General features: G+C 50.4%; 1 protein-coding gene across 1 annotated transcript in view; it reads right to left on the reverse strand.

Annotated features, from left to right (window-relative positions):
* FAM222A (family with sequence similarity 222 member A) overlaps positions 1-15601 on the reverse strand; it is a 25992-nt gene extending 10391 nt beyond the window's left edge. Inside the window, exon 1 of the mRNA XM_040619800.1 lies at positions 15255-15601. Coding sequence (XP_040475734.1) covers positions 15255-15336 — 82 coding nt within the window. The 5' untranslated portion in view covers positions 15337-15601. The remainder of the gene's footprint in view (positions 1-15254) is intronic.
* Between the last annotated feature and the right edge of the window lie 974 nt (positions 15602-16575).

The raw sequence follows: 16575 nt of genomic DNA on the forward strand, positions 1-16575 counted from the left end.
CAACCCCTGCCACACACTGTGTGGCTTCAGGCAGGCCGCTGCCCCTCTCTGAGCCTGTTTTCTCTTGTGTAAAATGGGGACGCGGCTGCTGGTCTTGGAGAGTTTTTATGAGGACCATAAAGGGGCCTGTCCTCGGGGTGCTATGATTGCTAGTGGTGATGAATTCACTACAAAGCCGCATCCACTGCTTCCAAGCCCCCAGGTTTGTCTCTGTAAAATCCTCCATTGAGCCCGTTTGTGTGAAATCTGAACCGTTCAGGCTGGCATTTGAGGCCCCAGCCATGACGGCAGCCCTCCTTCCCCACAGGCCCCTGGACACACCCGCAGTGTCCTCTGGGCCCCGTCTCACATGCCCACCACCACCCTTGGTTGCGCGTTGGTCTGGGCCGGGCCTGGTGCCGAACCCTTACAGCCCTGCCCTTCTGACGGCCTTGTGGCAGCCTGGGAAGTGGCCCTGGTTTCAGAAGAGGAAGGGAGACGTTCAGGGAACAGGGTGTCAAGTGTGGATCGCAAATGCGACTCCCTGCACGTCGTTGCTGAGTACTGGACGACAGAGGGCCTGGGAATGGGCCAGAAGGCCCAGGCGGGGCAGGGACTGAGGTGGGTGGGGAGGCTGTGCCGGGCCCAGAGGTGCGCACCCCAGAAACCGTGCTCTGACACCACTCAGAGCAAACTGTGCACCTGCTGGGTGGGAGGTGGCCCGAGGACCACTAGTTCGAGACCTCTCAGGGCACAGAAAGGATTTGTGAGCCAGGTTCTGAGGCCCGTCATCTGTCCCCTGGGTACCCGCTCTTGGTCACTGAGCACCACGGACGCCGTGGCTCGGGACAGGTCTCTCCCCCTGATACTCTTCCCCTCGGTAACCAAATTCCCACGGGTCCTTTGGCGCCCAGCTGGAACGACGCCCCCTTGTGCTCATGTCCTGTGGACAGCGTCCTCATCCGGTCTGTGTCTGTCTGTCTCCCACACCCTGGTGGGAGATCCTCCGTCTCCAGCCTCCCCCCACCGCCCCCAGTTCCTGATGGAGAGTGGTGAACCTGGGGTTGGGGGGAACTGCGCATATAGTGCCTGGCACACAGGTGCCTGGATTACGCACCACGGGAACGGAGTAAGAAGCCGGGGCTTTGATGCCCTGGGTCTCCGTGGGGACGGGCTCCACACACCCTCCCTGGGGCCCCCAGGCTCTAACTGTCCGTTGTCTCCTGGGCTAATACGGAGGGTGAGCTCTGCTCTTTCTCAGCACCCTGACCCCTGAAAAAATGTGTGGAGCCCCGGCAGGTGTTTGCACAGTGCTGAGTCCAGCGACTCCCCTGTTCTGAGGCCCCCGGGAGGCGGTGGGGGCAGCAGCCAGACAGAACGTGGACTCCCGTACACAGAGACCACGGTACCCACCCTGTGAGCTGGGCCACCCCTGCCCCCCGGCCCCCATTAAAGTCCTGTCGGGAAATTTAAAAGGCTGGCTGGAAGTGCGGAGGAATGTCACTGCCATTACGTTAATGTTATGGGCCTTTTACAGGTGCCTTAAAGAGACGTGGTTATTAACGAGTATATTAAGCCAATTAAAAGCAGCCCTTTGAGTGGGGTTTAATGTTGCTACAGGGAGACAGGAGAGCGGGACTTGGCAGCCCCCGGCAGCCCCCTGTGAGGAGGGGAGAAGCACGGGGAGGGGATGGGGGGGGGGCTTTGTCAGAGAGACGGCACAGGTGCAAAGCTCGCACTCGGGCTGGGGTCGGGCCGCGGTGGACTGACGTGCAGCGTTACTACTGCTGCGGCGGACCTGGGGCAGACCACTGAACAGGACCCTGGGTTTCTCATCTCTAAGGAGAGGCAGGGGTGGACAGATCACAGGTGGCTGAAGGCCCCGTAAGGCCCGTGGTACTCGCTTCCCGAGGGGCAGGTGGACGACGGCATGGTGGTAGATTCAGGGGTGGGGGGGTGGGGGGAAGACGCCAGCCCAGAATTCCTGCTCCCAGCCTCCGGGGTTCTCCATGGGACCCCAGGCACCTCCCATAGCCACATGCCAGCCCCTCCAGGTACTGTCCAGCTGAACACAGGCCCCTGCCGGCCCACTGGACACACTCCTACAGAAGTTCTTCCCTTGGGGGACCTTGGCTTTTCTTGACTGTAAGATGGAGCTGACTGTAGCTTTCCCCCAGGAGGAGTGGGAGGACTAAAGGTATGCCAGGCACACAGTAGGTGCTCAGCAAATGCCATTTCTTTCTCGCGTGGTTGCAGATTTTGCCTGTTGCCTCTTCCCTTCAGGCTCGGGGAAGCCACAGCATGGGTGGTACCTTGTGGAAACGGGGGAGGGGTGTCCCGGGCGGCTCCAGGGCACACGGGGTCCCTGAGCACAGGGCCCGGCCCAAGCCCGCAGGGAGGAGCAGTCTGCATCTGCATTCCCCTTTGCTGCCGACACTCTGCCCTTGGAGGTGGCAGCCTCCTGAATGCTCAATTAACGTGACACTAATTAGCCGGTGGCAGCAGCAGAATCCCTAATGAGGCTGCCCAGGAAGGGGGGGAGGCGGCTGGGCCGGGGCAGATGCAGCTGTCCTCTGGCCTGCACCGGGAGGGCGCCAACCACCCTGACCTGCCTCCAGCCCGCTGACCGCGGTGTGAATCCAGCTGCCCCGCTCACCAGCAGGGTGACCTCCGGGAGGTGACTGCAGCTCCCTGGCCTCCATCTGCCCTAAGAGAACAGAGTGGGGATTCCATGAGAGAACGCATGTCAGAAATCTTGGTGTATCGTGGGTACTCAGAAAAGGCTGGCCGCCTGCCTTCCAGCTCTTTCTGGACCAGACTAGGCAGTGCAGGGTAGCGGTTATCACTGGGCACTGCAGGAAGGATCCTCTCCTCCTCCGTGTGTGTGCACATGCGTGCAGGCTCCCACATACACACGCTCAGATGCTTAGCGGCACACGTGTGGAGTCACAGGTGCGCAGATATTCAGGGCCGTCCTGTACGTAGAGACCAGGGGGTGCTCACAGGCTTACGCGTGCAGCCACACACGCCTTCCACACCCTGGAGTGCCCAAGGGGGCCTGCAGGGCTGGGCGGACTTTAATCCCTTCCCAGCCTGACCTTCCTGCCGCTCACCTGTGTCTCCGTTTCCCTTACCTGCTCCCTGACTGGCCTCTGAGAGCCTACTTCTCCCTGTCTCCCTGTGCCCAGCCTGCTGCCCACTGCCTGCCCGGTGCCCTTTGGAACCGCTGCCTCATCTCTCCTCCTTGTGGCCACATACATTACGCCCCACCCACTCCGTCTCCATCCACAACCACGTGGGTCTGACTCATCCACCCTTCCCTTCGCATGTGCCCAGCCCCCTCCCACCCCTTGCCCCTCCACATTGCTCTCTCTCTCTCTGCAGCCACATCCCTGGCTCTCTGTTCTGGATACTGGTCCATCATAAGTGCTGCAGACACCCTCTCTCAATCTTTAGCTAGTCTTGACTTTTTTTATGGTGCATTTTGCTGAGCTGCAGTTTTTCATTTTAATGTGTTCCAACTGGTTTCCTTTATTTGTGCTCTCCCCCTCTTTTTCCGTTTGCAAATCCTTCCTGGTGGATATTCCCTGTCATTTGCTTCAAAGAATTACATGGTTTTGCTTCGCATGGTGCCAGATTTTTAATCTGTCTGGAATTCCTCATTGTGTGTGGTGTGAGGTAGGGCTCCAATGTCATCCATTCATTCCAGAGGTCCTAGCACTGCATGTCCATCCCCAGGGATCTGCAGGGCCTGCACACTGGTCCCTTTCTAGCTGTTCCGCTCCCTGCCCTGGCTTCCTCTGTCCCCATGCTGATCCCACCACCTCAGCCTTAAGCCAGAGCAGTACTAGCTTGGTCCCCTACCCTTATACTTCTTTGTCAGAAGTGCCTTGCCCTTTCTTGGCCTTTTGTTCTTATCAACTCCAAAGTTAGCTTTTCAAGTTGCACGCGTGTGTGCACGCACACACACACACACACACACACACACAAATGGTCAGGATGTAAGGGCTGGATTTATTTCCCCCTTATTGAATCTCTGTCCACGTGCAGGATGTATATCTATGTTTATTCAGGTCTTTAAAAAATATCACTGAGTACACTTTTCTCCACAATAATCATTTACCTCTTTCACCAATTTATTTTAGTTTCTTAATACAGTAATACCATAACGTGGATAAAACGGACAATTCCTAGAAGACACAAACTACCTGACTGACTTACGAAGAAACAAAATCTGAATAGAACTGTAACCAATGAGCTGGATTTAGTCCTCAAAATACCCCCCACAAATCCACACCGCAGCGAGATCCCACTTCACACCCAGGGGCACGGCCGGGATCAGAAAGCCAGGTGGTAAGTTTTGGTGAAGCTGTGGAGGAACTGGCGCCTCCCCCGCGGCTGGAGGGCGCGTGCAATGGCACAGCTGCTCTGGAAACTGTTCTGGCAGTTCCTCAAAGAGTCCGAGAATGGCCATGTGCCCCAGCAACACAACTCTCAGGTTTACCCGCAAGACCAACAAAAACCTATGTCCCTGCAAAGACTTGTACGCGAACATTCACGGCAGCATTACGATCGCCCCAAAGGTGGAACAACCCACACATCTGTCCGCTGACACGTGGTAAAGAAAACAAGACGTAGCCATGCAAGGGAATATTCCTCAGTGATCACGAGGAATGAGGTATGGGCACGAGATACTTGGGGGCTGAACCCCGAAAACATAGGAAGTGAAAACAGCCAAACACAAAGGGCTGCACGTTGTATAACTGCATTTATCCAGAACGTCCGAGACAGGCAAATGCAGACACAGAGAGTTAGCGAGTTGAGTGGTCAGGCTGTGAGGAGGCCGGAAGGAATGGGGACTGACCGTTCATGAGGGTGGGGTTTCTGTCTGGGGCGATGAGGCAATGTTCTGAAACTTAATGGTGGTGATGGCATGGCCCTGTCAATTCAAGCTACAAAGTACTCGCCAGTACGCTTTGAATGGATGGAGTGTGTGGTAGGTGTTACCATACGTGGAAAGCTGTTTCCAAAAAAAAAAAAAAAATGGTAATAGTATCTTTTTTTAAAATGTAATTTCCAGGGCTTTGTAGCTGGTGTAGGGTAGGCGCCAGCAAAACACCGCATCCAGGCCAGGCCTGGCCTGCTGCCTGCTTTTGTAAATAAAGTTTTATTGGAACACAGCCACGCCAATTCATTTCCCAGCGTCTGTGGCTGTTTCCGCGCTACCACGTGGCCGAGCGGAGTAAGTTACAGTAGAGACTGTGCGGCCCGCAGGGATGAAAATATCGGAAAAGTTACAGGGAGTGTTCGCCGGCGCCCGCTGTAGGGAACACGATGGCGTTTGTGTGTTGGCCTTACATCTGCAAGCTTGCTGGATTCTTTTGCGGTTTCTACGCAGCTAGTTTCACTTCTTTCTGATCCTTATAGCTTGTTACTCGTGGTCTCCGTCTCACTGAGCTGGCCAGGACCTCGGTGCAGTGTGGAAGGCCGTGATTTGGACCTTTGTCCTGCTCTGGTTTTAGCAGCCCTCAGGTTGGTTCGTGGTGGATTATGCTCGGCTGCTCCATTAACAGAGGAAGGGGCCTGCCTTCTGCGTGTAAAAGCTGATCTTTATTTGTTAAATCCTGCAAAGGGGGCTGACTCCATCTGGCCGTCTCCCAGCCCTTCAGCTCTGAGCTGCTGTCCTCTCCTAGGCAGCGTTCCTGTGGCGGGCGTGGCACCGGACCTTCCTTCTGTCCCCAGGCTGCACTCAGCAACAGCTACGTAATTGAATCTGCTACCAGAGGTTTGTTTTTAATTTTATTGGAATTTTAAATTGCTTTGTTTCTTCCGTATTTTATTAGTGCCAGTGGAAGCAGCTGCAGGAATGCTCGTGGGGCTGTATTTCCAGCCTTTTGGGGTCAAGGTTGGTGGGAGAGGGGTGGGAATGGGGGAGAAGAGCCTCTTCCTGCTCCTCCCGGGTGAGCAAGCCCTTCCTCCCCTGAAGACGAGAGAGTGGGCTGGGAAGCTTTTGTCCCTCGAGGAGTGTGGGGAGGGGGCCGCCCACTCTCTGGGGGGAGGCGGGGCAGGTAAATTGTTTGAGTCTGCCACCAGGCCCTGGAGGTTCTCTGTTGTTGCATCTTCACATCACAGTGGAGTTAACAGGCCCGGAGATGGCTGGTCACTCACTTGCCCAAGAGCACGCACACACACACACACACACACACACGCGTCCCATTTGGGGCACAGCCAGGATTTGGCCCCCGGACCATCTCCGTTTCAACGCCTTTGTCCTGGGGACTCCTGGGAAGGAGGGCAAGGTGGGCACGCTACTCTCACCTATAGAAGGGCCCCGTGAGGCACAGAGAGGCTGTGCCGCTTACCCAAGGCCGGGCAGAGCAAGGGAGGCAGCTCACGTCAGTCTGCTGGGGTGGCGGCCTCAGCTCTGCTCTTCCTGGATGCCAGATCCCTGAATGCCACCCCCAAACCCCCGCGGTGTCTCTCCGGGGCTCTCTGCACAGCCTATACTTAGAGCAGTGTGGGCTCCAAGTTCACGTATCAACACCACGATGAGAAAGGCAAATATTCATTAGCAGGGAAGGTCCTGAGCAGCTGAGAGAAACATGCTCCTGTCCCAGGTGTGGGCAGGTCCTGTTTGGGACCCTGGGACTCTGGCCAGCTGGGAGCAGCCCAAGAAGTTAGGCCTGAGGTAGGGGAGGGGAAATGGACTCCCCTGCCCACTGTATACACGCACATACGTACGTACACCTTTTTCCTTTTTTCCTCTCCAGGTTACTTTCTCAAGTCACTGGAACAGGCTTCAACGGCCAGCTGCCCAGGCTCCAGGACACAGGGTCACCCCACCTCCTGGCTCCTCTACCTGCCTGACCTCAGGCCCCGGAGAGGGAGAGTGCCGCCGTCTCTGGCTTGCTGGCCGTGTTCTGGGCATATGTGGCTGCCATGGCTCGTGTAGCTTTGTGGACGCAGGCCGCTCTGATCCCATTTTATAAGGACTGGAGGGAGGGCATCTCAGACTGGGCCATATCTTCCCTCGACCAGGCTTTTGACATTACTGACACAGGTGGTCAGAGCTGGTCGGCTTCCCAGGTCCACCTGACCCGACCCCTTGCTTTATAGAAAGGAGAACACTGGTCCTAAGAAGCTGACCAACTTGTCCAAGGTCACAGTACACGTGGCCCAGTCGAGAGCCTTCTCCTGTGGTAAGAAATGCAGCACAGCCTATGGTCTGGTCACAAAGCTCAGGGAGAGCCCTTCTCATCTCAGTTCTGCCCGAAGGCCACAGGCCACGAGGGTCTGCTTAAGGCCTGACTGCCCCAGAGTCACGCCCGGGAGGAAAGGGCAGGAGCCTCCCCTGCCGAGTGTCTAGGCCTTGACCCAGTTCAATGTGCTTATCTCCCTTCCTGCCCCCCTTTCCTGTGCTCTTCAATTACAGGCCTAGTCGTTGTCTTTTCCAGTAAGTGCAAAGATGTCAAAGGGTCTGAGCGAGCTGGAGAAGCAGGACGTCCTTGGTGGCCCTCTACACTATCTCGTTCAAGCCTTGGAGCAGGAGAGAAGGACCGGTCCAGGTCATCATGCCCGGCCCCTGCCTGCAGCCAACTGCACAGGAGCAGTCAAAGGTGAAAACGCACAGATCCTCTGAGCCAGTAAGTCCGTCCTGGAAGAAATTTTTTTTTTGCACAAATATACCTACATGTACAAAGATTCATTACAGCCCTGTTCTGAATAGCAAGAGACTAGAAACAACCTAAACGTCCATCAATAGAGGGATGGTTTAACATGTTATTCTTACCCATGTAATGGAATACCATGCAGCTGTTAAAGAGAGGGCACGCCTTCTATCAGATGGTGAGTAACTGCCAGGCTATACTGGCAATGAAAAAAGGCAAGGAACTGAGACGGGGGGATAGGAGTGTTTCTACAGAAGGTATTTACTGTTCCTCCTGCATGTGTGCATTTTTCAGGAGGGTATTTAAGAAACGGCCAACACTGGTTTCCTCTGAGAAGGAGAGTTATTTTTCGTTTTAAATTCTCGTGCTTTCTGAATTGGGCACCATGGACAATCTATTCAGTGAAGTACTTAATAAAAGAGAATATGTTCTCCCTGAAGGTCATGTAAAGGAATGAAGGGGACTGTGCATGGAAACATACTCCTTGAGACCAAAGCCCCCCCCCCCCACCAAATTATCTGTCATTGTTCTGTATTTGATAAGGCAGACAGTTACTTCTCTATACCCCCATCTCTGAAGGAACACCAGCAGAAGACCCTCAATTTTGAGGCATGTTGATATAATACCTTCTCTTCCTCCAAATACCCCAAAAGCAACATGGAACAAAAACGCAAGTTCCCTTTTTTGGCAAAACTAGGAGACCGCTAAACCCCTCAACAACAACAGGCAGACAGGCTGCCCAAAGCAACAGAGATCCAGTGGGGCAGAGGGAGGAAGCGAAAGAGAGGGCCAGAGCTGCACATTTCAGAAAGAGCCAGCAGCATACACTTCCCAACTGTGACGAATACGCCCTGTACAAATCTAAACCCCCTTCTGTGCCGCAGCGAAACTAGGGATGCATCAGCATTATAGACCTTCCCTACGCTCACTCGGTTCTGAAAAGCAAAGAAGGTAGGGCTAAATAAGAAAGCCCACAAATAAGCCATACTTGTAGGAACTGGTTTGTCTCTGAGGCCACTGGAGGGAAATAGCTGGGCTCAGAAAAACTCATCTCCTCCAGAGGCAAGTAATAAAATTGAACCAGCATGGTACTTCATTAAAAGGAAAATGAAAAAGGCAAAGCCTAAGTAATGGCTGGCAAAATAAAATAAATGTTTTAAACCCACTTCCCATCAGAAAAATGTAGCCACAGACGAGATGAAGATTATAGCCAGAGATTTCATTGGAAGGGAAAAAAAACCTTGTAAACAATTATTTCTATAAAACAAAAACACAAAGTAGATATACAAGAGTAGAAGATTAAACTTGTAAAAGCAAAAGGGGAAAATGGAATGTACAAGGAAAACAAAAGATGCAAAAAAAAAAAAAAAAGAGCAAAGTGAAAAGGGCACATAGGGAAGACAGGCAAAAGACTTTGCTTAACTAGAGTCTCCAAAGAAGGAAAGTGATATAATACAAGCCTTGGATCTGCCTGTGAAAAGGGCACAGTACTGTGTTCCAGGAAAAAGAGACCCTGAACGGTCAACCCCAAGACACATGCTAGTACAGTAATAATAACATGAAAGACATGGGAAGATCAAAGTGAAATATAAAGAAGGAAAAATCAGGCTTCCACTTCTCCATGGCAACATTCAACATTAGAGGAGAACAGAATATGGTCTGCAAAGATCCTCAAGGAAACAAAGTGACCCAGCGATTATTTTTCACTCATTCAAGCAGAAAGTCAACAAGATATACCTTTCTGAACTTGCAGGAACTCCTGGAGTGCTGTTCACTGGAGGCCTTAAGCCATATACCGCTGGACTGACTTTGGATGACGGGAAACTAAGGTGTAAGAACTGGTGGTGAGCACTGACCCTATTTCTCTAGGAGACAGACTGAAATAACTGTGGGACTGGGGTGATGTACCAACATTACAAGTCCTGGGAACAGAGTACTGGTATCACTAATAGCAGAAGGTTGGGAAGGGAAAGAGAAGGATGGCAGTGGAAGTACACAGATATTCTCATATTTAATAGTTGGGATCAAAAGATGTATTTTTTTTAGATTATGATTTTTTTTTAGTAATCTCTACACCCAACATGGGTGGGGCTCGAACTCACAACCCTGAGATCAAGAGTCATATGCTCTACCGACTGAGCCAGCCAGATGCCTCAGAAGATATTTAAAACTGCTATCAGGTAGGGGCACGTGGGTGGTGCAGGCTTGGTTAAGAGTCCGACTCTTGGTTTCGGCTCAGGTGGTGATCTCAGGGGTGGTGAGATCGAGCCCCGCATCAGGCTCCGTGTCGAGCCCTGCATTGGGCTCAGTGCGCAGGGTGGAGTCTGCTTGAGATTCTCTTTCCTTCTGCCCCTCCCACCTGTGCTTGCTCTCTAAAATAAATAAATAAAAAAGAAACTGATGTTAGGTAACGGGAGTCTTAATACAAAGAAGTGAACTCTAAGAAAATGTAGAGAGAAAAAAATACATTGATTTCATCATTTTGTTCATTTTAGGGACAGTAATAGATACTGTTCCAAAGAAACAGAGATCAGGGTATTATTTGAAGTTATGGCACGAGAACAAAAACAACCTTCTTCATGACTAGTAGTTACACAAAGCAGACAGATCACATAGAGATAAGACTTTTTAAAAAAGATTTTATCAATTTTTTGAGAGAGAGAGAGAGAGCGAGAGACAGCAAGAGAAGCAGACTCCCCATTGAGCAGGGAGCCTGACACAGGACTCGATCTCAGGACCCTGGGATCATGACCTGAACTGAAGGCAGACGCTTCACCAACTGAGCCACCCAGGCGCCCTGACATAGACTTTTCAAAGCAATTAAAATAAAGCACAAAATAGATCAGACACCTGTCATATCAATAAATGTAAATGGGCTAAAACATTAAAAAATGTTTAAAAAGCCGTTCAGATTGTCTCACAAAGCTTAATCCAACTCTACGGTATATGAGTCATGTCTAAACCAAGTAACTCGGGCTGAAATCAAAAGATCGGTAAAGTTTCAAGGCAAATGTGAATTAAGCAGCGGTAACTATCAATATTAAACATGGCAAAGAAAAATGCAATTTACTACAAAGATTTAAAGTATTAATATCTCTGTGTTAAATGACATTGCCTCACCACGCATAAGGCCACGACTGTAAATGCTGCAAGAAGAAAGAGACTGGGAACACGTGAGTAGAAAGTATCTAATTCATTTCTCCATCCGTGACAGGTAAGCAAGGATATGGAAGACATAACTAACATAATTAATGGGGGAGACATAATTGGTATACACCAAACGCACAAAACCCGATTACATCACAAAGAAAAATTCAAGTCCCAAAAAGTAGAAATCACGGACAACATTCTCTGATCACGATGCATTATAACTGGAAATAATGGATTATGAAAGCACTTTACTACCTGAGTGGAGAGGTGGAACTCAAGCCTGAGGTCAAAGAAGAAATCAAAACCAAATTATAAGAGATTTAAAAATTAGTGACAGAAATACCTTCTATCAGGACCTATAGGGTACAACTAAAGCAGTGCTCAGAGAATTCACAGCCTTAATATTTCTTTTTTTTTCTTGTTTATCAATATAAAGAAGCCTCTAACTCAAATTTTTTAGGAAACAAGGAAAGTACAAAGAAGATTTTAATAAAAATAAAAGCATAAATTAATGAATTAGAAGCCAAAAAAGGGTAATTACAAATAATCCTAAAGATGGATCTTAGGGGAGGGGAGGTTGGTAACCTCTTAGCTAACTAACCTAATCAAGAAAAAGGGGGATGGGGTGGGGGAGAGAAGCACAAAATATGCAAGAAATAAGGAGGACGTCATCATTTAAAAGGACGGTAAATTAATTTGTTCAACCTCATGCAAGTAAATTTGACAACTGGATAAAATGAATACTTTTCTAGACAGACATAATCTACCAAACTCATTCAAGGAGCAGTAGAACAATTCTAACAGATCAATTATTACAGAAGAATCAAAGAGCTACTCTCCCGCCCCAAAGAAAGGCACTGGCCCAGACGGTTTCATAGAGGAGCAACTAATTGTTAAAGAACAGATAATCCATTTCTACATAAACTGCTACAAAGCACAGAGAAAGGAGGGAAGCCTCCACTTTCTTTATGAGGCAAGCATAACACTGATCGTGAAACCCAACACAAATTTGTTCCAAAAAAACTGAAGACTAATCTCACAGATGAAGTTGCAGCAAAACCCCTAAGTAGCCAAGCCAATCCAGGAATATATTGAAATATTCACCATGACCAAGTGGGATTCAACCAGGAATGCAAGGATAGTTTGATGTTAAGGGAGCTCTATCATTATTATTAAAAGATTAAAGGAAAAAAAACATATCATCTTCATAGACACTGAATAGGCATTTGGTAAGCTTTAGCTTCCATTCTTAATTTTTTAAAAAACAGGACTACATGGATACTTATTTAACCTGATAAAACATCTGCCCCTGAAACCAGCATTTTGCATGATGGGGACATCCTAAAACCTTCTCATTAAAGTCAGGAATGAAGCAAGAGTGTCCATTATCACCACCATTTTTTTTCATTGTTCCAAGGATGGCAGCCAACACTATTAAGTGAGATAAAGAAATTAAGGTATAAAACTTCCAAACTAGGAGGTAAGATTATCATTTGCACGTGATAAAATAGAGTCACTGGAAAATCTAAAACCAAATGGAAAAACCATTACAAACAATAAAAGAATTCAGGAAGGGGGCAGGAGTTAATAGCCTTTATATAAATAACCTCCATTTCAGGAAGAAAGACTAGCCAAAAAAAAAACAAAACTATCCAGAACTTTTAAAATGTGCAAGATCTAGGTGAAGCAAATATTAAAACATTCCCAGGGACACAATAAAGTCTGAACTGAGGGTTTCTCATGGTCCTGGAGGGCATTAACAGAAAAAAAAATTTTTTATTATAAATTTCATGCAATCACAGAAAAAAACAGGATTTTTGTTTTTACCCAGATGAGTTGATTCTATTGTTCAGTCAGAAAAATAGCCAAGGAAATTATGTGGGGAGGGAGGGGGCCTAACAAGAAACATACAAGCACCACGAAATATTAAAGAACGAACCTTGAAAACGATGCTACGTGAAGCCAGTTGCCAAAGACCACATGCTCTAGGGCTCCCTTGTCAGGAAAGTCCAGAGTAGGGACTCTACAAAGAAGCGGAGTGGGGTGGGGGGGTCAGGGAGTGACCGCTGATGGGGAAGGGGTTTCTTCTTGAAGTGATAAGAATGTTGGGGGGATGGTTGCAAAATTCCGTAAATATACTAAAAAACCATTAATTGTACACTTCACATGGGTGGGTTATATGGTATGTGAATTCTATTTCAATAAAGTTAAAATTCTTAATGTATTATAACTCTCACAATTAAAACAGCATTGCCCTAATGATTTGAAGATACTTACTTAGGTCCGTACCTCACACTTTAAAAAAAACTAGAAGAAACACTAGGGAACTTAAAAAAAAAATCTCAGCATGAGGAAGGACATTCTAAGTATGACACAAAAATCCAAAGGCCCTAAAAGGAAAACAAAGACAAATGATAAACCGGGGAAACTATATGCAATTCCGATGACAGAGGCCTAATTCCATCATATACAAAGAGCTGCTGTAATTTAATAAGGACAAACCCCCCCCCCCATTGAAAAAATGGACCAAGGAGATGAGTTCAAAGATAAAATAGCTCCAACATGAAAAGACATTCATCCTCATTCATGTTAAACTTAATTTAAAACTACACTGTGATCCTACTTTCACCGATGAGGTGACCCAGCCAAGAAGTGTGATAGCATGTTGTGATGGCGAGGGTACAGGTGAACAGGCCGTCTCACCCACAGTCATCTGAAGATGTCACTCAGACTACATCTCTCAAAATTACAAAGGCGAAGACCTTTGATCCAGTGTTTCCACTTCTAGAAATTTATCCTGTAGTTTTATTCACAGCTCGGTGACACGTGCATGGTTACGTATTGTCACACTGCTTGTAAAGGCAACAGGCTGGGTCCAGTGTATACAGAGGACTGGTCAAATAAATTACAGCTCCCCCTTGCTACGGAAAACTAAGAGCCCACAGAAGGAAGCAGCTCTTTAGATTAGGCTGTAAGGCTAAGTGAAGAAGGGAGGTGCAGGACGATGTCCCAAGTGTGCTGGGTCGTGCGGAAAACCATCTGGAAGGACACCCAGGACAACACTGGCTGCGTCTGAGAAGGGGAGCAGATAGCTGTACAATAGGAACGAGACGGAGACTTCGGTCTGTATACCCCTTCATTCCTTTTGTATCCTGGACCACATGAATGTACTACCTTGTCTAAAGACAAACACCAGGGACGCCTGGGTTGCTCCGTGGGTTAAGCATCCGCCTTTGGCTCAGGGCATGATCCCAGGGTCCTGGGATCAAGCCCCACACTGGGCTCCCTGCTCAGCAGTGAGTCTGTTTCTCCCTCTCCCTCCGCCCCTCCGCCTGCTTGTGCTCTCTCTCAAACAAAATCTAAAAAAAAATTACAAAGATACACATTAAGGAAGGAAAAAGAGCAACGGTGTAAGCACAATGATGAACGGCAACCAATCCTGAGCTATAGGACAGAGCCGACAGGGAGACAGCGGCCCCTACCCTTTTTCTTAGAGCGCACACGCATGAGCCGGGGTGGGGGGGTTGATGAATCTTGAGCAGACTTCACCACACCCAGGGTGGAGCCGGACATGGGGCTCGATCTCACAACCCTGAGATCCCAACCCTGAGCTCATGACCTGAGCTGAAATTAAGAGCTGGACGCTTAACTGGCTGAGCCCCCCAGGTGCCCCAAGAGTGTCCCCTTTGAAGAGACGATACTAGTTCATCTCCGAGGGCTGTAGCTCAGGGACCCGGGCCTGTGTTACCAGATCCTCTGTTTTGTTTTGTTTTTTCCCCAAGAGACATTACAAATCCAGATTTTATGCAAATCTCCCTATTTTCAAATGTTTCCAAATACTTCAAATTTTAAAAAAGACCCTATGGTGGCTTAAAAAAAAATGGGATCAGAGGGTTTGGTCTTCCTGTCCTAGATGGTCAAGGAAGACAGAGCCCTGGAGATCACCAAGTCCCCACCAAGTCCCTAATTTAACACACTGAAAAAGCAAGGCCCAGAGAGAGGAAAGACATGCCCGAGATCACACAGCAAACCAGGCTCCAAGCTGGGATTCCCCCCGAGGACTATGTGCTTCCACATCGTCCTCCTCTTGGCCAACAGCACCGGAAAATCACGGTGAGACAGACATGGTGCATCGTGGGGTCCCAGGCAGGGGGCTGGGGTTGGGGTCAGAGACGGCTCCTGGGGTGGTCATCACATCCCTTGGGAGTCAGCCAAAGGGGGTGGGGGCGCGGCACAGGCAAAGGCCTAGACCATGGAGAGCCCCGGGCAGGGTCATGGTGGGTGGACGTTCTGGGATTCAGACGGCATTCCCTGCGGGGATCGGACCCGCCGAGGCCTGAGGTGGGAAAAGCTGGGTGTGTCCAGGAAAGACAGTCCCTCGGCCCAGACTCAGTGGGCAGAGGCAGGGGACGGGGCGGGGGCTGGAGAGGCACGGGCAGAGGGACGGTGTGCACTCACACTTGCGCAGCTCCAGGCTCTTGCTCGGGCAGGCCAGGTGCTGGCCCGGTGGGTTCTGGGTCCTCTGCAGACAGGCCAGCATGGCTGAGCTGGGGGCCCGCGGTGGGGCACACTGCACAGCAGGGTCCCTGTGAGGAGGGAGATGAGGCGCTTGTCACTCGGACTGCTTCGTGCCCGCCTCCCACTTCCCTTGGCTGGGAGTTGCTTCCAGCAGCCTCCCCACTATCCGGCAGAACATCGGAGACTCTCCAAGCAGATACCCCTTCTCCCTTATCTGACAGATGAGGACACTGAGGCCTGGAGGCATCAAAGGAAAGAAAGGAAAAGAATCGGGGCGCCTGGGTGGCTCAGTCGGTTAAGCATCTGCCTTTGGCTCGGGTCATGATCCCAGGGTCCTGGGATCAAGCCCCACATCAGGCTCCCTGCTCAGCGGGGAGTCTGCTTCTCCCTCTCCAGCTCTTGTCCTCCTTCCTGCTTGTGTTCTCTCGCTCTGCCAAATAAATAAAATCTTTTTAAAAATATTAAAAAAAAAAAAAAAAAGGAAAAGAATCCAGGTCTCGGGTGGGCCCGTGACGGGGACAGAACTGAGCAGTCCCACATGCCCTGGCCCTGCTCCCTGTGTGGGTCACTTCCTGCAAGGGGCTTCCCTGATGCCCCCAGGCCTGGTTAGATCCTCACCCCTTCCTGCTTCCTCAGCAGGTTACCCATCCAGCCGGGGGGAGGGGGGGCCCTGTGGCTCTCTGGTCACCACCTGTGAGTGGGTCTGTCCCTGCCCTTCAGTTTTGAGCTCCTGGAGAGCACAGACCCCACGTGGTCACCTTTGGGAGCTACACGGCGGGGTGGGGTGGGGGGCGCCCAGGAACTGCCAGAGGGCGCACGGGTGTCCCAGCGTGCTGAAATGTTGTTCTGGAGCATTCTCACAGCACCCGCATGGGGAGACGTCCAGGACAGCATTCCTGGGAGAACACGCAGTCTCCAACCCTGACCGGTGCTGAGCCTGAGCCCTGAGCCCAGGTCCCAAGGGCCCCCCGGCTTCCCAGAACACAGAGCCCCTGAGGGGCAGGTGCACACAGGCCAGGTGGGGTCCGTCCTGGAGGCCATGAAGAGAGGGCGGGGCTTCTCTGCAGGGCCCTCCCTTCCTCTCTTCCCGGTAAGGAGCCAGAGCCAGTGGCCAGACAGCCCTGCTGTCCACCCAGCCTGACCCCGGCCCCCCACCACCTCCTGACCCCACCCCGCCCCCACCAGTGTCCTGAGCAGCCAAGCTGGGCCAGCTCAGTCCTCCTGCTGGTTCTTAAAAAAAAAAAAAAAAAAAAAAAGGGAA

Source organism: Ursus maritimus, unplaced genomic scaffold (genome assembly GCF_017311325.1).
Source record: "Ursus maritimus isolate PB19 unplaced genomic scaffold, ASM1731132v1 scaffold_33, whole genome shotgun sequence".
In the NCBI taxonomy this organism is placed as follows: domain Eukaryota; kingdom Metazoa; phylum Chordata; class Mammalia; order Carnivora; family Ursidae; genus Ursus; species Ursus maritimus.